The sequence below is a fragment of the Monodelphis domestica genome, chromosome 4, assembly GCF_027887165.1.
Source record: "Monodelphis domestica isolate mMonDom1 chromosome 4, mMonDom1.pri, whole genome shotgun sequence".
Taxonomy (NCBI): domain Eukaryota; kingdom Metazoa; phylum Chordata; class Mammalia; order Didelphimorphia; family Didelphidae; genus Monodelphis; species Monodelphis domestica.
The window spans coordinates 319,737,501-319,760,694 of NC_077230.1; the positions used below are offsets into that span (position 1 = coordinate 319,737,501).

Sequence of the window (23,194 nt, forward strand, 5' to 3'; positions counted from 1 at the left end):
TGTTGATATGATTCTGAGATATTGGGCTAATAGGCACTGATCATAATATGTTTGGAACATCTTATAGTGGTTTTCTCCACAATTTTTACAATTATATATTTAGTAACCACCACCAAAAAACATTTAAATAAACAAATGCAAAAAAAAAAGTATGTACAAAACAACATTCTGCATTGTTTACAATTTGGTTAAAATATGCAAATTATATATGTGTGCTAATATAAACATCCTCTGCTTTTGAGTTTCCTTTGGATTTGTTTTACTTGGATACTGTTTTCTCTTATTTTGTGGCTATTATTTTTAAATGCAATCATAGTATGTATTATTCTTATCTTTTTTTCTTCTCTTTTCATCTCTTCACACATTTCCCTTATTTTCTTTATATTTCTAATATTTGTCATTTCTTTTTTTTTTTAAATCCTTACCTTCTGTCTTGGAATCAATACTGGGTATTAGCTCCAAGACAGAAGAGCAGTAAGGGCTAGGCAGTGGGGGTTAAGTGACTTGCCCAGGGTCACACAGCTAGGAAGTGTCTGAGGCTAGATTTGAACCTAGGACCTCCCTTCTCTAGGCCTGGCTTTCAATCCACTGAGCCACCCAGCTGTCCCCCAATATTTGTCATTTCTTATAACATAATACAACCCATTACATTCAAATATCACAATTTATTCAGCCACTTCTCCAAATCTTTATATTTATGTTATTTCCAATTATTTTGTCACTACAAACAAAGCTTCAATGAATTGACATACATTGCACTGCTTTTTATCCTCTCATTAATGCTCTTAGGGCCTAATACTAGTAATGGGATCCTTCCTTTAATGCACACAAACAGCTTTATAGCTTTCAATGTATATTTCCATCTTGTTTTCTAAAAAAAAAAAATCACAACTGCTTTGGCTATGTAATATTAGGCCGGTTTCTATTTGTTTCGAGAAGCATTTGATTTGATCAATTTAACCATTCTGGGTCTCAGTTAACATACATTACCAGGACCATATTTAGCAAGAATGTTCCTTGGCAGCAGACACAATCTATTGCCAGGACCATACTCTTTCCCAAACTAAGTCTTTGTAGCTTGGTCAGATCCAGTAGAACTTTCCAATGTCTCAGCCCCTTAGGATTCAGGATTATCTCCACAGTATGAGTGTTATAGTAAGACTTTTACAGAATACTTAAGCTCTCTAAACCATTGTTGTCCCACCAAGAATTATGTTTGGAACTCTGAGGTACCACTTCACATCTAGCAGATTGGCCAATATGACAGTAAAGAAAAATAATAAATGTTTGAGGGGAACTGGCAAAATTGGGACATTAATGCATTGCTGGTGGAGTTGTGAATTGATCTAACCATGTTGGAAGGCAATTTGGAATTATGCCCAAAGGGCTTTAAAAGATTGCATGCCCTTTGATCCAGCTATAACACTGCTGAATTTGTACCCCAAAAAGGTTTTTTTAAAGTGTTTGTACAAAAATATTTATAGCTGCGCTTTTTTGTGGTGGCAAAAAATTGGAAAATGAGGGGGTATCCATCAATTGGGGAATGGCTGAACAAATTGTGGTATCTGACGGTGATGAAATACTGTTGTGCTGAAAAGAATAATGAACTGCTTAATTTCTATATGAACTGGAAAGACCTCCATGAACTGAGGTGGAGTGAAATGAACAGAATCAAGAGAACATTATACACAGAAAATGAAACATTGTAGAATGACCAAATGTATCAGTTTGCTACTAAAAGCAATGCAATGATCAAGAACAATCCTGTGAAAGTTAATGAAAAACAATGCTATTCACATCTAGAGAAAGAATTATGGGAGTAGAAACACAGAAGAAAAATATATGATTTATTACTCAGTTACATTGTTTTTACAGTCCAGGGTCTGATGTACTCCTGTGTCCTCTACTCAAGTCCTAGTCTGTGTCTGACTTCAGGTGTTCCAACGGCAAGCAATTTTGCCACTGCAACTTCAAATCTGCCTTTCTCTGTGGTAGCAACCAGGGACTCCACTCCCCTGGAAGTGATCACAGCCGATGGAGCCCTAGTCCCTCAGCAACCATACTCACTGGTGCTCACTCCTTCCTTACTCTTTTCCTCAAGTTAAGTGGAAGTCCTGGGATCCAAAGCTGAAGGAAGACACAGCTGTTCTGGGGCCCTTCCTCTGTAGATTCTGCTGTATCCTAGGGGATGAAAGCTCTGGGACTTAGCAAATAAGGCAAGGTTATCAATCTTGCCCCAAGGGGCTGCCTTGTTGATTCCATTCTATTTGCTTTGTTCCTGTCCCTAGGGCCTGTGGCAGTAGAAACTAGGCCAGGGAAGTCAAAAACCTTTTCCCCTTCTTATCACTGGCTGTTCGTTTTACACCTGACTTCTATTTTTGCTGCTTTTATCATTGATTCTATAGGGTTTTTTTGGTTATATGAGGGGATTGGTATTAGGAGGATGAGGAAGCTTCACATCGCAGGCCACCACCTTCCCACAATGCATCTCCAACCCTTTCTTTGTAGTATTTTGTTTGGTCATTTTCAGATGTGTTTGACTCTTTCTGACCTCATTTGGGGTCTTCTTGGTAAAGATACTGGAATGGTGTGCCATTTTGTGTTTGGTTCATTTTACAGATGAGGGACTGAGAAAAATAAGATTAAGTGACTTGTCCAGAGTCACACAGCTAGTAAGCATCTGAAGGCAATTCTGAATTCAGGAAGATGAGTAATTTTCTGACTCCAAGCCTGGCAATCCACTATGTCACCTAGTTGCCCTGGGATGTTCTTGAAATAGCTACAAGATTTGTAAAACTCTGGCTAATGGAAAAGAGAGAACAACCATATGACTCAAAAATAAGCTGATCTGTTCTCCAATATCAGTTATAAGAAAGCCTTATTAATCTTTGAATGATATCCTTGTATCCAACAATTAGAGATCATTAGCTTTGCTAATAAACAGATTTGCTTGGAAATTCAAACCTTTGTTTCCTCAGTTTCTAACACACAATACCAGGGAACTACAAGTACAGAAAAACAGCTTTGAAAGTCTTTCCTAGATTTTTTTTAAAAGGCTTTTTTAAATTCTTAAAGCCATAAAAAGAAAATAACAGTTCTGGAGCAAGCTAAAATGGATGCTAGGTGCAGAATGCTATATATATTTTCAGACATAGTCCCTATGTGGATTTTTTTTTGTTTGAATATGCTTCTCTGATATATGGTAAGGTTCATTTTTTTAATGAGCTGATGAAGGAACGTTTGGAATAATGGTATTTGCCAAGTACAAAATAAGAAACAATTTAAAATATTTTCTTAAAATGCCAAATCTCCCTCTATCCCCACTCCACAAATGAGGAACCTAAAATCCATGGACGTTTAATAACTTGCTATAAGTCATAGGCGGATATGAATTTGAACCCAAATCCTTCACGTTGTAGTGAACTCCACAGGCTTAGCTTTCTCTTCAGCTACTGCTCTCAGTGAACGCTAGGGGGCAGCAGATACGTCTACTGGTAACAGGAAGTCATCTCTGTACTCCGGCATCACTGCCTGCCTTCCTGGTGAACTCCTGCCTTCTTTATGCTGGAACATGCCCTGGACTTGATTGGTAATCAGATGACCTGGGTTTGAATCCGATCCACCACTTTCTATGTGACCTTGGTGGAGTTCTTTCATCTCTCATCTATTTCCTCATCTTTAAAAAGATGGAGTCGATTACATCATAATGGCTTTTTTTTTTTGTAGTGGCAAAGAACTGGGACGGAAGAGGGTACATGGGAGTTATGTCCTATATTGAGGTTATAGAATATTACCGTGCAGTAAGAAATGAGAAACTAGTTTGAGACAGCACCATACACCGGAATGAACTAAGGCAGAGTAAAGTGAGCTGGGACCACTTTATGGCAACATTGTAATGGTGAATAAATAGACAAACAACTTTGAAAGGTTCAAGAAAACTTTAAAACTCCTCAAAAAATTTCCAGGGAGAGTCATCACCGTGTCTGGTACACAACAGGCGCTTAATAAATGCTGATTGGCTGCTACTCCCCACTGGACTCCAGCATGAGACAGTTTTTTGGACACAACCAACTTAGGAATTTGTTTTGCCTGCCTCTTGCCTATTTGTTAAAAGGTTTCTCCGCCCCTTCTAAAAAAGATGGGTGGGTGAGCCTACGTAAGGGTCATAGGGACTAAGCTCTAACGGCTACTCTAGTCCCAAGGTTTAGCTCCTGAAGGGAGGACGGGCTCCCCGCCCCTCTGTGGATATCCGGGCTTCTGAAGGCTGGCGAGGGGGGTGGGGAGAGAGAGCAGGGGAAAACTCTTCTCTTCCGGTCCGTCTGGGGGAAGCAGTGGTCCTTACCTGCGGGGTCTCTTAGGGCCTCGTCCGTCGCCATGATTGACAGGGCCAGACCTGGCTCCTCCAGGGAGAGCTCAGTTGGGGTTGGGGAAGACATGCGGGAGAAGGGGAGGTGCCCGGCTCCGCGTCCCGGAGTTCACCAAGTCCCGCCCCGCCAGAGCCCGCCAGAGCCCGCCAGACTTAGGCCTCTCCCGGATACTGAGGGGCTGGCCCAAATCAGTTTCGTTTCCTCATTCCTCAAGGCTGGGTGGTTAGTTTCTTTTTTGAAAGCGGGCGGTCGTGGGGAATATTCATTTCCTGCCGGCTGGAACCCCACCTCTGCCTCTTTTTCTTCCCTACAGTGCTAGCTGGCCCTGCGGAAGTGCGATCCTCCCTACCCCAGCAGGGCCGTAGTTTTATTTTTGTCATCGTTTTCGCATTTCTTGCACCCTTCCCTTCTCCTTCCCCTCCTAGAGCCATCCCCTACCTAGAACAAAAAAGATTTTTTAAAAATTTCTGTTAACATATCATCGGCAACCATATCATTTTTCATTGTTGCTATTGAGGCAATGTAGCCAAGTGGAAAGCACACGGGATTGTGAGCGGGGGTCTGGGTCAAAGGCCATTTTCTTTTTTTTTTTTGAATACCAAACATAAATTTATTTGAATTTGACACAAAAAATAATAGGGAATCACTTAAGTTTATTATTATTAAAGTGATTAGTCTAAAATTACCAAGACAGTTATCAAATGAGTTACAACTCAAAGATAAGACCCTTTATAAGCTAGGCTTATAAATAATTAGTGCAATTCTGTATAAAGTTATCTTATCTTAAATCCAAACATCTTACTATTTATTACACCTATTTTGAAAGCTATTTGTTACACTGAAGATATTACATAAAGCTTGTTATTGAAGAAAAAGATTCTGACACTTTGTTTTCATGAACGGTATTAATAGCCTTGACAAGAAATGTGATGTGTATATGCATACATTTATGAATACATATGGATAGACATGTGCATGTATAAATATGTTCCAGGGGATATATTCATGTGTATGTGTACACCTATGCGTTTTTGAAATATTAGTGTTAAAGATACTGAGAAGGTAGAAGCCAGCAGTGTTTTTAACTGAACTCCAGTCTGTTCTGTTCAATTCTTCCTTTGAAACTGCAGTGTTATCTGTCCAAAGTTCATTTACCTAATGGGATGACCATCTAATTGTATATCATACTTTGGACAATAGGCATTGTTCATCCACTTGGTTTTTCCTGAAGGGACAACTTGTTTTATCTCTTCTGTGATATCACAGGTCTCATTTAGTAGGCTTTTAATGCTCCAGGCTTTCATCCAATCAGCAAAATGTGAGCTATAAACAGAAGCATTTGGAAAATCCCATCATCTATAAGATACTCCTTTTCCAACTGGAATTGGCATTAAACATCTTCCATGTCACTTGCAAATAATATTGGCAAGGGTATTATTGCTTATGTATTTCATGCCATTCTTACTAGGGAAGTTGCTGGAGTGATTTGTCTTTTTTTTTTTCCCCCAGTTCATTTTCCAAATGAGGAAACTGAAGCAAATTGTCCAGGCTCACAGAGCTAATAAATGTCTGATGCCACATCTGAACTCAGATCTTCTTGATTTCAGGTCCAGCACTCTTATCTACTATGTCACCTAGCTGCTTGTAGATTGAGATATATAAGGTGTTCCAGTTGGGCCCTTTTCAGGGCTGCGTTCTTCTTCTGGTGTCCATCTGTCACCCAGCTCTCACCTGTGACTCAAGAAACTGGAGCATGTATAGAGGCACTCCTCAGTAAACCATCTGAGCAGGTGGGCTAAACCAGGTTGAGGGTAACTGATAGGCCTCAAAGCTGAGTAAGGGAGATATCTATCCCAGACATTTGATGAAATCTCCTGCAATGGATGGAGAGGATGAGAACAATCTGTTCCAATGGCCATGTAGGTGGGCAAGCTGAAGCAGACCATTAGGACACGCTTAGAATTTGGCCAGACATGGAAGAAGCCAAGGTCTCCACTGCATCCCAAGCCATTGTGAATTGTTTTGACTTTTGTCTTGCCACTGGTCTTCGATGGCTCTTTAACAGATTAGACGTCGCCATGTTCCCTCAACTTATCCTCTCCCAAAGGCCATTTTCTGCCACTGGTAACCATCATCTAAGTGGCCTTAACTTCCTAGTTGAATGGATATGGACTTCTAAGAACCACCTCCCACTCAAACCCATGGTACTTTGTTTCCTTTTGGGGTTAACAGCTGGGGAATGATGGTTTATATTCCAACATGTGCCTCGCCAAAGCATTTTAGTGGCTTTGGGTGACGCCCAAGCCTAGAGCTAATGGGGGTGCCTGCAGGAATACTCTCCACAGGCCAAACTCCATAGCACTGGGGGCACTTGGGTGGGAAACGGCCCCAGTCATCCTAAGCAGAAATGATTACGGAGTCCAACGATTGGTAACTAGTTTTTTATTGAGCACCCATAGGGTGCACACACAGCACCATACAATTTAGGTGTGGGGAAACAGTAAGGATTAGACACCATCCTTGCCCTCAAAGAGGCAGAGTTTAAGAGAACAGATGAGACAAAACATAATCAACAAAATCTGTACAAATTACATCAATAATTTAAAAACTGTATCCAGAAGTAAGGGATTATGGGTGGTCTATACAAAGGCTGGATTCTCAAATATTGCCTCACTTACTAGTTGTGCAACCCTGGGCAAGTCACTTGACTTTTAGAACAATCTCAGTATCCTCATCTGTAAAATGAGGCTAATAATAGCTACAACACTTAGCTTAACAGGGTTGTGAAAATAAAATTAAATAATGCATGTAAAGTGCTTTGCAAACCTTAAAGCATTTCATAAACATCAGGTGTTATGATTTTCGATCACTCAGAGGAAAGCAGGGCAGATGTACCTTAAGCTTGAGTTTTAAAGGAAGGAGTACATACATAAAGGTAAATGAGGCAAGATCTTAAAGATAGGGAGATTAGCATATTTGAAGCAAATGCTACAGGCTTTCTATATACTAGAAGATGAATAGTGAGCTATGTAGGGTTTGTTTGTTTTATACCACTTTTATTTTTTTTAATGAAAAAGGCTGGGAATAGTAATTTGATTGATGCTGATTCTTGAGCTCCTCTGCTCAAGAATCTTCAATGGCTCCTTCTAACTCCTGAGTCAAGTTCAAATTCCACTGCCTTTTCAAGGCCCTTCACAAACCTCTTTAGGATTTCTATCACCCTTTCCTACACTCTAGTCAAACTAGGCAATTGTTTTCCCCCCACAAACATATACTGCTCAGCTTGTGCCCTGGAATTACTTCCTTTCTTTCACTATGGAATCCTTACTATACCTTTAAGCCTGACAAACTCCACCTCTGCCATGAATCTCTTTCTAATATGGCTCCCTTACTCCCTCCCTCCACTCAACAGGCATCTGTATGAGGACAGTGGGTAAATCTTACCTATGGTATATCTCCCTTGTATCCTGCACAACTGCAAACAACAGGCTTCTAATCCAATAGCTGTTATATTGTAATGTACTAAGGAAAAAGTGAAACTTTTAGAGAATCTATCAGTTCAGATAGAAAAGTTAAAAAAAAAAAGCGGTTCAAGGCCCTCATCCAGGCAAGAGGTTATTAGTTCTCAGCTGATGAATATACAGAGCAGTAATAGAACTATTTCTTTAAACCTACTGTACAATTCAGACAATTTCTACACAGCCAGAATTAGTGAGGTCTTATTTTACTTTTGCTCTATCATATGGTTTCTTTTCTCCTACAACTAAAGCTTTTATGTCATGTCCAGACAGATCTGTCATAATTTAAGTTATAAAGGCCAGGAAAAACATGAGGTTTGGCACCTCTAGGATATGAACCAAAAACAAATATTCCTAAAAAATAGGAATAAGAGACAAAAGAATCCTTCTGTGACATATACCTCCTTAAACATATTCATGTTAAAACAAATAACAAATTTCATATTAATATTTCTCCCATACAAAACAATTACTTCCACCCTACTTACTGAAAAGCTGAACGGAAGTAAAGAGCCTACATCTACATCTATTTGTCCAGTTCCTGTTGTTTTCTATGTCATTCTTACTTCAGGATTCCTAAATTACACTTAAGAAATCAGAAAAAATCTTAATACCCCAAACCCCACCTCAGAGGATTTCTTATGAGAAATTTCTTGATGGTGCATGCATTATTAATTAGGGGTATTTTGTATAGTTCTTAGCTTGTACTAAATGACATAAGCATACACATATTGCTTATTTATAATATTCTTTTTCTACAAGTGTGAAAGCCACATTGACAAGGAATCTCTTTCTCAGGTATACTCCCAGCTTCATAACCATAATCCCACGTGAGTTCCGTTCCTGCCTTCACATGCCTAAAAAGCAGATAAATATATAAATCACAATGAACAGCATTCATACAAATGGAATTTTATTCTTTATTATTCAATTTTTAAAAATGTAATTTTTTGTTTAAGGCTTGTTAGTAATACAAACAAAAAAATGACAGACCCTGCCCTCAAGGAATTACTAAAAGCTTTGTATAATAGATGTAGGGATATATATATCCCATGAACTCTTTTCACATTTTCCGCATGCTTTCTGGTGTTTAAAATAAAACTGGCCTAATAGGAAGGCCAGTTATTTTTTGATTCAAATTTTTAAAAAATCAATTATGATATAATTCTGCTTAAAAAAGAAAAAGGGAGAAATAGGTTTTGAGGAATGAAGACCTAGCTATGTAGCCACAGCAAGCAGGTCAGGCAAGAGCTTTTAGACCTTTTGATTTCTGTAATATTTAACTTTGTAGGTTAGATTTTATCTGAACCAGGAGTTCACACTTTTGACCTGGGACTCTTGGGTGTAGCAAAACAGCTGAAATGTGAGAAATTCAAAATTAAATTTAATAGGAATAATTTTAGTTACTAAATAATAGACAAGGGTGTCAAATAGTTGTTCTAAGGACATCCAAAAAGAGAGATGAGAGTGTGTGTGTGTGTGTGTGTGTGTGTGTGTGTGTGTGTGTTTTTCAAGGTCATGCCTTTTATGTTTTCCCTCTACACAAGCAAAATTAAATCCAAACCTTTTTGTGAAGAATGCCACCCATGGAAAGTTTCTGTCATGAGTCTCCACAAAAACATTCTGTACGAAGAGATTTGGGTTACAACTATGCTGTAAAATAAGAAAAGAAATGATCTGAAATATAATACAGGTTAAACAGAATTAGAAGGCTCAATGCTTTTTTTTTCTTTAAAGAATTATAACATAATTTGATTTTCATTTTTCCCCCTTTCTTTTTACTATGGACCAAGTATTCTAATTTCAGATGGTTTAGAGCAATGGTAGATGGAAAAGTAATTTTCTTTGAATCATACATTCCTCTTCTATCCTTCCCAAGAAGCTAAGAAGTCCAGAGTAACCTTGTAGCACATACTGGTCCTGTGTGTTCTTATAATGCTAATGCATACTACTGGGGAATGTGGGCAGAATGGAAACCCTATTCTTGCTCCTTTCCAAGCATCCAGACCCTTGGCTGTCTCAATCCTCAAGTACTCTTCTACAATGAGGCTACCTGGCTGCTGGGAGAAGCTTTGCTCAGGTCACTTGAGTTTCAATTATTTCATCAATATTTAACCAACCTGAAACACAACAGCTGGTAGGAAGACCATGGAATTATGCAGCTGGGTTGCCTAGTCTGGCCATGTCTTGACGAGTAGCATGGTATAATAGAGTTTTAAATGAAGGAGTACATGCATAAAGGTCAATGAGGCAAGATGGAGGATCTTGAAGGAGCCTTGGGTTCAAATCCCACCTGTGACATTTACTCTGGGGCACCACAATGCACAAATCATTTACCTCCCTATAGCCTCAATTTCCTCTCCTATGAAATGAGGATAATAAGGCATCTTCCTCACAGGGTTGTTGTGAAGGTCAAATGAGAAACTAGATATAAAGTGGTTTGCAAAACTTAGTGTTATGTAAAATCCAGATATTTTTATTACTACTACTACTACTACTACTACTACTACTACTACTACTACTACTACTACTACTACTACTACTACTACTACTACTACTACTACTACTACTACTACTACTACTACTACTACTACTACTACTACTACTACTACTACTACTACTACGACTACTACTATTGCTAAGTACCCTTTTGATCAAGACTGGTAAAACCGAACCTGGTAAATACACATTCGTTCCTTTCACAATGAAGGGAAAAGTCAGTTTATGTTATTCTATAAAATTATTCTGCACATACAATTCAAGATGATGAAAGTTCACATTTAAAGTGGAGGTGACAAACATCCTTTATGACTTCCAAAGGAGGAATTCTACTAAGACAGGGATTCTGTAGTTGAGGGATCAGCAAAACTAACACCTGAAGGCTGAGTCTGGCCCACTGGCCTCAAGCTAAGAATGATTTTTATATTCAAAAACATAAACAAATTTATTTTAAAATGTAAATGCCTATTCTTAGCTCACTGGTCATAAAAACATAGGCAAAAGGGTTCATGTCCTTCATTCTACAATGCTAAGTAATATAGTTTCAAGACAATTTATCTCTATATTACAGGGTGGCTATAAAGAAACCATCTATAAACTATAAAGTACTCTATGACTCTTAGAGTAGTATACAAATATGAGCTATTTTTGTTATGACAGTGAAGAATTCTATACCCACAACCCAGCTACAGACATAATTCAAACTCGCTATGGTTTATATATAGGGATGCTATATGTCAGTTGGCAAACCTTTTCCAGTTCAAGTGCCCAGAGGGAAAATTCAAGCTGTCTGTGAACCCCACACCACAGAGAGAGGTGAGGGAGAAAGTGCTTGCTTTGGGCAGCTAGACAAAGGAGTGAGGCATGCAAAAAACACCCTATGGTGCTGGGAAGAGGAGGAATGGAGGTACTCCCCGAGTGCCCACTCTGCATGTGAGCCACATCTTTGCCAACACTTATATGCAAACATCACCCTTATATCAATTTGCTGCTTCTAGTAAGTCAATCATTTAAAAGAGTAGGAAATCATATAGAATTCAGTCCTTCTACCCCCATGTAAGACATATTCCTGAACAAATTCAGAATGTTATTCATTATGTTATAATGAATAGCACTTTATAGGAAATCACCCTGTGTTGGAGCCTAGATGGTTTTAATATTGAAAGTCTTTTTTTGTAATTTCATCTTGTGAAGTCTTTCAATATGCTCTAAGTGAATCTTCCTAGACCCTTTCTTTAAATTATTTCCCCTCTATGATCTTATTAAAAAAATCATTCCCAAAAGCACAAGTCAGTTTTCTATTGAAGTTGTTTGTTGGGAATCATAGTTCAAAGCACTGAAAGAACTTCAAGGGCCACCTAGTACAGACCACAGTTGAACAAGAGTCCCTATTACAGCATACCTGACAAGAGGTCAGCCAAGCCTTTACTTGGAGACGTCCAGTGAAGACAAGCCTAGTACCCCACCTCAGTGTGTATACTTACATTCAGGAAGCGACCCACATTTCCTTCTTTAGTAGCATCCAATAAGTAAATGCCATCTTCACAAAACTTCTTTATAGATTCTGAAACACCTATTTGTACTTCAGATAGTGACTCTTCATCACAAAAGATTTCTTGATTTTGCCTTTCCCGTGTTCTTTCCTCGTGGGAGACTTGGTCCCGATCCTTACATTCTTTTATTCCACTCATATCAAACATTGAGGCCAGTGGATCACCTATGTTCTCTACTAGCCTTTCTGCTTTACAATGATGGTTATCCAGCCCGGTAGATGTGGTCAACAGCTTTTCTTTGGAATTTTCACCAGAGCAGCTAGACTCCACTAAAAAAAAGTCAGAAGCCTTTTTAAGATTTGGCTAAAGAAAAGCACTGAAACAAGCATAGTAATCATAAAACTGCACACATCCTAGGTTATGGTCTCAAAATCATTTCCTCAGAAAATTGTCCTTTTTTCTTCAAAAATGGAATCAGCTTCTGGCACATATGGGCAGTCTTCTTTAATAGCTATAGCAATTCATTTTAATCTTATTAAGTGCCTACTACTACATGCTAGCCATTGGTGATACAGAGACAAAAATGAAATATTCCCTGCCCTTCAGGAGTTTATATTCTATTGAGTCAGAATATAACACAGTTTTTAGAAGTAGCTGTTTGTATGAAATATTGCAGGCTTCTAAACAGTCCCTAAGGACACTGTTTAGAATGAGAAGACTAACTAATAGGGTTGTTGACAGTGGCAGTAATATCTGCCTTTTTATGGATTATGTGATTATTCCTTCATTCATGCCCTTTTCTAATGCCTCATGAGGATGTGCCAGGGACTCTGGGATCCTTAAGACTATGCCAATGAAATGTAAGCTCTGGCAGGTTCTCCCAAGCCAGCAAAACCTCCAAGTACAGGCCAGGTGATGGATGGATTGTGCGTCAGACTGTATGTCTGTCCTCCAAACAAGTTCATTAAGGTCTGAGAGACCACATCTGTCACCCTGTTGACCTATTCTGGTATAAGATCCTGTAAAAACCATCTACTAAGGCAAAGAGAGGCTGAAAACAGTTTCAATGTCCATATTACTAAGTCTGTTGAAACCACTTATCTTTATAGTGTGTGATTATTATTGTTTGGGGTCTCAGTTGGCAAATTAATCATTGCTTATACCTTTTAAAGGAAAATAAAAGTAGCAATGAGATGCTGCCTCAATAACCAACCAAAACAAACCTTCTAGGGTGGTGATGACAAACCTATGGCATGGGTGTCAAAGATGGCACACAGAGCACTCTCTGTAGGCACAAGGCCACATGCCAACCCCCCACTCTCTTATGAGAAAGGCAGGGATACTTGGGCACAGCTGCTCCAAGGGGAGCACCACCATGCCTGATGACATTTTTTTCATATCACCTGCCCCTCTCCCTCTGTCCAGCAGCCAATGGGAGCACAGAGCAGGTAAGGTGGGCAGCTCACAGACAGCAGAGCTGGAGGGAAGCAGAGCGCTCGGGTCCCTTCCCTTCCCTTCTCTGCACGCAATGAGGACATTCCTCATTTCACTCACCCCTCCACCCAGCAGCCCAATGGGCAAGCTTTCTGACTCCCCTGTGTGGAGTAAGGGGTGGGCAGGGCATGCCCAGCACTCAGGGGTGGGGGGTGAGCATAGTACTCCATCTCTAAAAAGTTCACCATCACCGTTCTAGAGAATGTCAAAAGACTCAGGGTAAGGCCTCCAGTGCATGTGGCTGACTCCATGTGCAGGAATAGATAAGAATCACACAGGATGACAAGAAGTAGATGGGAGAGAGTTCCCATATTGAGATCATCATGGGTCCATTGAGGGGAAAATTCTTGCATAGTAGGAGAGCAGAAAAATCAAACAATACTTTTCAGGGAAAGGAAAAAATCTCTGTTGCAACTTAAATGACAAAAAGTAATTTTTCTCTTTTATAAAAAAAAAATCTCATTTTAGCTCTTTAAGTTGACTTTTTCTCTTCAGTTATGGTTATACTTCAATCGTTGTTGCTGCCTATTGCTGAATGTATTAATATTTAAATCATGGACTGTCCATGAAGTTCAATAGTAGTCCAAAGGAAAAAAAATCTTGGAAATGTAGGGTATGAATGAACTTTACAGTGAAATAAATGGTTAAAGATAAAGAATAGGCTTAGAAATAATATTTGCTTTTCCAGTACTTTGTCTTTCAACAAACTGTAGCCTCAAGAGCTATTCTGCCTCCCAAACCAAAGTCCTTAGAGGAAAGGGAGGGAGGAGGGAGGGAGCAGCAATGATTATTCACTTCAGTAGTGGGTTCCTGGGGAATCCTATGGGATAGTGATAGCCAGCTTGTTTGTATAATAAAAATCAGTTTTTCATGGGGCTCCAACTGTATCAACAGTAAATTGATAAGTAAATGAGCCAAGTATTTTCACAATAAATGGTGCCCATCAGCTATTGGCTCTAATATATATATACCTTCTCAAATATAATATTCTATTTCTTCATCTGTAAAATTAAAGTGTTGCACTGGTTGGCCCCCAAGGTCCTTCCAAAATCTAGATCTGTGATCCTATTACCTAGGGCCAAAGACACAATAAGCACAGCGTGGCAATTTTTAGGCATGACTAAAAATAGGAGATAGAGCACAGTCCTTGTAGCAGTACTGCTAGCCCTCAAAAACCATGCTGATTCTACTATTGCACCAAGAGGGACCCTCTTATTCCATGATTTCTAGGTCCAGGCAAAAAACTGGAAAAAGAAGGTTTTACTGTCAAATCTCCTCTAGCAATTCTGATGGAGGAGTAGGCCTCATCAAGCATCTACAGCTTCTAGATTAGTTTTAACTCCAAGAACTTGATAGCATGTTTGTTTCAGTGTTCAAGACCAATGAAAAAAAGGGAAGCATGATTCAAAGTTAGAAAAAACCAGGCAAGAGACCAGGCGCAAAAGAAAACCCTACTTTTCTCTTCCCTGATATTGGGAGTTGTTTGGACTTCAGGTGATTGAACTTCATCCTCCTCGTCTGAGCTTATACCAGACTCCAGGGTAACAATTCCCTTTAAAAAAAAACAGAAAGAAAGAAAGAAAAAGATCAATATATTTACTTTCTTGTTTAAGGAGGAGTTAGCATTTAAAACTTTTCCAAATTTTGAGACTTATCTTGACTAGATTAGTTTTTCATTTCACTCCCAAGGTGGTATAATGGAGTAGAATAATTTCTTAATCAAAGTTAGAAGACATCTACAAAAATAGCACTCAAACTCCAGCCTGTCTACAAAAATAGCACCCAGACTCCAGCTTTCCTACTCCACCCTAAGCTGGATTCTATTTTCCTGCTATGTCTGAGACAAGAGTTCTTGGATGACTGTGCAGATCCAAGAAGCTAGTATCATAATGCTTTTAAATAAAGATTTCTATCCACATTCACAATATTCCAATTATCCTTAGATGAAAAGTTCTTAACCTTAAATCACTATACTTTGGCTCCCAATCTGAGGAGTTAGGTTAAAGGATGTGCTTCCTCCAATTTAAGACACTGTACAGACAACTACCCACCTTACATTGTAACACCTAGGACAGATACTATTCAAAAAGGTACATTTTAATATACTTGGGTACTGTAAAAGTGAAGGAGGTCAAAATGACCTCCTTGTGGGGGATCAGTGGTAAACTCTTGTCCCAAGTCAGCATAACCATTCCAGCAGCTAAGCAGACACTCCCTGTATTGTGAACCCTTCAGCTAGCTGTAACTGCCAAACCGAAATATCCTGTTATTCACATTTCATTGGAGCCTCCTATGCTATATAAGGTGTGCCCCTAGTCGAGCTGGGCGTGACTCCTTCTTTGGAACAGCCCTAGCGCGATAGAAATAAAGGTGTTCCTTTGCCTACTTGCATTGTCTCCGTGTCTCCATTCTTGGGGAAAATTCTCAGACCCTACATTTGGGGGCTCGCCTGGGACTCCTCCATGAGTGGACCACCAGAACACAGACACCAGGTTAGTGTGACTGTTGGCAGTAGTGTTGTACATGTATAGAGTCAATAAACATTTATTAAATGACAAATGTAACCCTACGGTCTATAAAAATGTAAATCATGGTATTCATATTGAGAATGAAGAATCAAAGTGCAAAGTAAGGTTTAATTCAATTCAACTAGCAAGTAATAAGTACCTATTACTTGCCAAGCCCTGTGCTAGATACTAAAGATACAAACACCAAAACAAAACATTTCTTAACATTTATCTTCCAGAAGTTTTGATTCTACTGGGGGTTGGGGAGAACATTAACAACTACGACAAGGAGGTAATGGTGGTACCCAAGTTAGGCATTAGAGATACCTTGGGCTCCAAGTCAGAGGTGAGGAGGGAGAGCATTCTCAGCATGGGATACAACAATCTCCCATGTGGGCAAGAGTTAATAATACATGTGCATGGATAGAACAGAGACTAAGATTAAGGGGTAGTCACATGAAATTATTCTAGAAAGATGGTTCCAGCCAGATTGTGAAGGATGTTAAATGCTAAAGAGAGGATTATGGTTTTTATCTGAAGAGGCCATAGGGAGCCCATTAATGGTTCTTGAGCAGGGTAGTATCATGGTCAGATTTATGTTTTAGGTCTATCAATTTGGCAACTATGTGGAGAAGAGAATGAAAGTGGCTGAATGCTAGGAAACTAATTAGGAAATAGTCCATCCAGTCAATAGATAATGAAAACCTGAACTAGAATGGAAGCTGTGTGAATGAAGAAAAAGAAAATGACACAAGAGATGTTGTAGGGGGGTAGAATTGCCAAGACTTGAGAAATGACCGTGGGGTGGAGGAAGGGGAAGTCAAGCATGATTCAAAAGTTGAAAACCTGGGTGGCTGAAAGGATGATGATACCTTTGACTGAAACAGGAGTGGAACTGAGGTTAAAATATTGAGTTCTGTCACTGAGTCTGAGATGTTTATGGGACATCTAGGTGGAGATTTCTAAGAGCAGAAAACAACCTAGTCACTGGGCTAAGCACTGGTGATATAAAGAAAGGCAAAAGTCCCTGCTCTTGAGTAGCTCACACAGTCTAATAGAGGAGACAATACACAAATAATGATACATGAATAGGATAAAGAAATAATCAACAGAGGGAAGGCAGTAGAATTAAGAGTGATTGGAAAAGGCTTTCTATTAAAAAAAATGAGATTTTAGCTGGGACTTGAAGAAAGCATGGAAGTTGGGAAAAGAAGAGGAAGAGCATTCTAGCCATGGAGGATAAATAGTGAAAATGCCCAGTACCAGGAAATGGGAGTGTCTTGTTTGAGGAGCAGCAAACAGGCCAATATAATTGGATCAAAGATTACATGGGTTATGGAGAGGTATTGTAAGGTGTTAGAAGACTGGAAAGGTTGGAGGAAGGGTGAAAAATGGATTGTGAAGGGGGTGTGAATGCTAAACAAAGTAAGTGATAGGGAGCCACTGGAGTTTATTCACTATGAGGGTGCAGAGGATTGATATAGTTGGACTTGCATTTTGGGAAAATCACTTTGGTGGCTAAATGGAGGATGGACTAGAGTATAAATAATACCTGTGACAGGCTGTGCAACAGTCCAGGCATGAGGTGATGAAGGATTGCTCTAGGGTAGTGGCAGTGTCAGAGGAGAGGAGGGGGCACATTCAAGAAATGTTTCAAAGGTGAAATTGACACCAGCTTAGATATGGAGGTGAGAGAGTGAAGAATCGAGGGTGATTCCTGAGTCATTTTGAGCCTGAGGTACTACTGGGAAGATGCTATTGTCCTTGACAGAAAAAGGTAAATTTGAACGGGGGAGGATTTGGGGAAAAGATAATGAGTTTAAATGAATTCAATTTGGACATGTTGAGCTTAAGAGACACCCAGTTTAAGATTTCGAAAAGGCAAAAGGAGATTAGAGGTCTAATTAGAGATCAGAAGAAAGGTTAGGGCTGGACAGGTAGGTTGGAGTAGTATTAGCACAGAGATAACTAAATCCAGGGAAGCTGGCAGAGATCTCCAAATGAAATCATATGGATGGAGAAGGGAATCCTAAGACAAATCCCCATGGAACACCAATAGTTAGTTGGTGGTGTGACCTAAATGAAGATCTAGCAAGACATGGAGAATCAGGAGAGCATAGTATGACAAAAACCAAGTGAGAGAAGAGCATCAAGGAGAAGAGGATATTTGATAGGTTTTGACCTATCAAAGGCTGCAGAGAGGTGAAGAAGGATGAAGACTGAGAAAGGGTATTAGATTTCATGAGGTAGAGATGGAAGGGATATATCTATATGGGAAAACATATCCCAAAGCCATAAAACACCCCGAACAGCTGCTTCTTCTAAAGTCCTGAGGTCATTTATAATGGCCCAATTTCAAGGAACCTTTCTTATCCCTTCCACTACAACCCTACTGTGTGCCTTGTCCACATTAGGCACTAATAAACATGGATTACACATATATGGTTCTGCTTCTATCTCACGACAGAAACCCTACACCCAAATAAAAAACATTTAATGAAATAGTGAGGATGGGTAAGGAGAGTTGATAATATTTCACAGAGAGACAACTATGTTTTTATAACCTGCTACTTTTTATAGTTCTTACCCTTTTTTTCCGATAATTTTGAAGAAGGGCTGTTTTAGTTTTAGGTCTTCTAGTGGCTGGTTGGTTTTCAGTTCTTAGATCATATTCATACTTCTCACCCCTGGGGCAAAGGACACATTGTTGTGACTACATACACATGTAGATCTATACTGTGGCTCTCTCTCCTGGGCTTTGAAGTTTCTACAGAACAGAAGGTGTTAATTTCCAAAAAATTTAACCAGTAAAGCAAATAATTACTCCTCCTCAGAAATGCATCATTATTACATGGTATATATGTATTCCCAATATGGGAAAAACAAAATAGCCATACTTTAAAACATACCAAAAATAAAAAAGGAAGAAAACAAAAAAATTAAATTTGGGTTAAATGAAACAATAAAAATGGAAAATATTAAGCATCTAAGTAAAACCAATCAAGACTGTAACTTCACAAATGGTCTCTCTGAGAGAAATAGAATGCCACTGGAAAGGTCTTTAGGATTTAATGTCCTATCAAAGCATTCTTCTTTCAAGTTTTCAAGGTAGATGAAATAAAAATACAGCCTTTAGAGATTGGAGGAAGATATGGAACCCTCCTTGATCAGTAATCAGATCCTTCGAGTGGAGGGATGAGGTCAGAGCTTACTGAATAGATGGATTTGCATCACTGCTGAGCTGAATCAGGTACTCCTGAGTCTCCGAGTCTCCAGGAATCGCTCCCACTTCAACCTGGACAAACTCAATTTCAGGATCAGAATAAGCAGCTTCTGTTCTCCTCTTCTTTGAAAGTGCTGGGGGCCCATTGTCATTGGTAGCAGCATCCTCCTCCTCCTCTTCCTCTTTTCCATCAACAGAGCCAATTTCTTCTAGGCCAACTCTGCTTAGTAATCTCCCTGAAAGAGAAACAGAACCTTCATGCTGTCAGAAAACACGATGATTGAGCTAATTAAGAAAAGGACATAGAAAATGAGTGTTTGGTAACTGAGGACAAGTCACTTGGTCTCGTGCTAAAATTAGAATAAAAGTATTCTGATTCACAAAACTCTGATTCACAAAACCAAAATTTGGGCAATGAAATATGTTCTAAAATGTACTAGACTTCAACTCTTGGAGTTTGGGGTACAAATCCCATCTCTAACTCTTATTAGCTGTGTGATAATAAGAAAGACACAACTTTTAGGCCTAAAAATACTCCTTTATAATACAAAAATGACCTCTAATTACTCTTGATCTCAAGTAATCCAAGTGGATGAAGTCTTACAATAATTGCTATATTTAAATTTGCAAATACTAATAGGAGATGAACATGTTTCCATAGTTTAAGTCTTATCAATTCTCCAAAAAGAAAGTGCATTAATTCCCTGTGGCACCTACCTTACAGGGTTGTGAAGTTTAAATGATATAATATGCATAAAATATTTTGTAAACTTTAGAAAGTCATATACATTTATTAAAAAATTATGTTGTTATATTTTTACCTACAACATAAAAAGAAAATGTACAACTATAGTAATATTAAAGGTTGGTACAGAAAGCAATACCAAGAAGCAAGTCTAGTTTTTAAAACGCAGTTTTTTATCTTAATAATAACACAGAAAATGCCAGCAAAACTCTGAGTCACCATTTATTTAGCCCTTAGCCACCAGTTGAGGTTCTGCCAATCTGAGAACCCTTGAGAGGTAAAAAAGCACAAATGTCCATGTGCTGGGAGCAAGGAAGGAGAGGGTAGAGGAATAAAAGGATAAGAAAGGGCAATAGGTGGAAAGGGGTTGACTGATGTTTTTACTTTGACCCAGGTTCCAACTCCTCTGTTCCTTGAATGGAAAGTTTATAGAATTTAGGGATTGTTAGAGATCTAGGTCATTTTACACAATTGTATGTAGCAAGTGGCAGAGTCAGAACTCAAACTCATGTCCTACGACAAAAATGTTACAACAGACAATTATATTATGTTACCCTTTCCTCACAAAGTGAGTAAAAAGCCCAGGCAGTGCCACACCTCCATTCAGAATAAAATAAATGCCAAACAACAGAAGCAGGGTCAAGTGAATTCACTGCTATACCTATAGAGTTGCCTTCTTTTACTCCCAAATGCTTCTGGAGATGACAGTAACAAAGGCAGTAATATATGGAAGCATACTATATATAGACTCAAGAAATATTTGCCAATTCAGAAGATTGGATCTTTTTTCTTTCATTTTCTCTGTATACTTTTCTTTAAGGCCAAGAACTAGTTTTAACAGTTGCTCTGTTCCCATGTAGCACACTTCAGACCTCCTAAAGTCACTGCTCCTCTCACCTTTAGTCACCAGGTTATAAACCACTCAAACTGTTCTCATCTTTCTCCTCTTCAATGTTGCTTCCTCTGTTATCAGCACAGACTCGGTAAATGAAGCAGTATCTTTGCAATTATCATCAATCATCAATGCCTTATTCTACTACATATTTCTTTCAACACAAGGTTTCATTTTACCTGAGTAAGTGCAAACAAATGTCCCTTTGTCAATGTCATCTATGCAGCGGACTCCCCATCCCTTCTTCTCAGTTTTGAACACCTGAAGGCGCACTTGGAGACCCTGCTGGACAACTCTATTCTGACATGTTCTTGGATCACATTTGCATAAGAGGCTGCATTCAAAAATTCTGCCATTGAAAAACATAACAGAAAAAAAAGTAATCAGATATATCTAAGTAAAACAATAATATATAACTAAGAGAAAACATCCAGGCAGGCAGGAGGAAAAGCAAATATTGCTCAGAAAATCAGAAGCAACTGTATTATGTCAAACAAGGATATGTACTATAATTTCAATGTAGAACTTTTTGTGGTGGCAAGGAATTGGAAACAAAGTGGAAGAATAAATCCATGGCATACTATTATGCTGTAAAGAAATGACAAATATGACCAATTCAAGAGAAACTTGGAAAGGCTTGTATGAATTGAAGAATGAAGGGAGCAGCATCGAGAACAATTTATATGAGGATCACAGTAATGTCAAAGATAACTTTGAAAAACACTTGAATCCCTACAATGTTCCATCATGATGACAGAAATCTAATGATGAAACATCTCCCACTCTATCTCTGACACCGTGGCATGATAGGCTGGATGTAGGTGCAGAATGAGACAAGTTTTCAGGTACAGTCAATGGCTAGATTTGCTTTGAATGGCTATACTTATTTGTTATGAGTGAAAGTTTCTACTGGAAGTTAGTAGGGAAGAAAATAATTTTTAAAAGAGCATCAATAAAACATTAAAAATATATAGAAAATTACTATAAAATTCAGAATGGCACACAAATAAAACACCTTTGTTACTATATTTAATTAAATACATGCTTTAAAAAACTGAATTTAACAAGGTAATGGTTTTATATACAATCCTGGTTTTTATGCTTTAAATAACAAGCCCATGTTTGTTAAATTGTCTCTAATAATTCAGGTCAGCACCTTTTCTGAAACTTAGGGTCTTTAGGAGTTCCCTAGAGCACTGCAGGTTTAAATGACTTGCTGAGGGTCACACAGATCGGATGAATCAAAGTCAGGAGTTTTATCTAGGTCTTCTTGGATTTGAGGCCAGCCCTTTATTATCCACATGAAACCTTAAGTTATTAACGAAAAAGAAATTTTAAAGGCAAATAAAATAAAAGAGTGAGGGAAGAAAGCAGGGTGGGAACCAGAAGGAGGCTGCTATGAGAATTCCAGACTTCTGATTACTCTTGATCTCAAGTGATCCAAGTGGATGAAATCTTATAATTGCTGCATTTAAATTTGCAAATGTTAGTAGGAGATACATATTCCCATAGTTTAGATCTTATCAATTCTCCACATAAATTAACTAAGGAGTAAAGAATTTCCAAGTATAGGCAACTCTTGTAGCAGGGGAAATTCACCTACTTTATCAAAAAATTAAGTGCCCACTATACAAAAGGTACCATTAGGTGCGCTGGAAGAGTGCCAAACATGAAGGAGCTTAAGCCATATAATAGAGGAATATAAGCCATGTACAAAGATAAGTAAAATGCAAATCAGCACAGGCTAAGTACAGAAAAGAATCATAAAGTATAAGATCAGATAAAGGAGAAATCATTTTAGTTGTAGGGCCAGGAAAAGTAGCATCTGGAAAGAACCCTGAAGGATGGGAACAATGGCAACAGGCATGATGAGTGTTACTGAGTATAAGTCTCTAACTTCCATTTCAAGAACCAATTTACTACTTATCTTTTTGGTTTTTTAAAGCAGCTATTTTTTGTACTACTGTCATAGATATCTGAGATTTAGTTGTATCTCTATGAATTAATGAAAAATAAGCACTTAAGTGCTTTCTACATGGTAGGCACTCATGATAGAGAAATGAAACAAGCTTTGCTCTCAAGGAGATTCTCTTGGGGGAAACAATATGGCCACATAAGTATATATGAAAATACAAAATATATACACCTAAGAAGACAATTAATGTTAGGGGATAATGTGAAAGAGGAAACCGCTCACCAGCTACAATCCCCCTTAAACAAAACACAAATACTTCTTACCCGTTGGGTACTGGCTGCTGCAGTCTTTTATAGCTATAGCCATGAGTGGGTTTAACATTCTGATCATATGCAGAACTCTCATCATAGCCCTTTGCTGTCAGCTGGAGGCATGCACATTTTGTTCTAAAAGTCGGGCGATAGAAGAAGTAAAAACATATAAGCACAAGGTTTAGCAAGTGGAAAAGAAGAGCAGTGAAGTGGGGAAGGGAAAGTAGAGA

At 38.6% G+C, this 23,194-nt stretch overlaps 1 protein-coding gene across 1 annotated transcript in view; it reads right to left on the bottom strand.

Moving 5' to 3' along the window:
• Window positions 1-23,194, bottom strand: part of SETDB2 (SET domain bifurcated histone lysine methyltransferase 2) — a 94,539-nt gene that overhangs the window by 41,821 nt on the left and 29,524 nt on the right. Inside the window, exons 6-14 of the mRNA XM_056826129.1 lie at window positions 22,977-23,099; window positions 20,918-21,087; window positions 19,091-19,337; window positions 18,466-18,565; window positions 14,827-14,923; window positions 11,869-12,206; window positions 9,450-9,538; window positions 8,628-8,742; window positions 4,343-4,475 (exon numbers count right to left, since the gene is read on the bottom strand). Of these exons, the coding sequence (XP_056682107.1) occupies window positions 4,343-4,475; window positions 8,628-8,742; window positions 9,450-9,538; window positions 11,869-12,206; window positions 14,827-14,923; window positions 18,466-18,565; window positions 19,091-19,337; window positions 20,918-21,087; window positions 22,977-23,099 (1,412 nt within the window). The remainder of the gene's footprint in view (window positions 1-4,342; window positions 4,476-8,627; window positions 8,743-9,449; window positions 9,539-11,868; window positions 12,207-14,826; window positions 14,924-18,465; window positions 18,566-19,090; window positions 19,338-20,917; window positions 21,088-22,976; window positions 23,100-23,194) is intronic.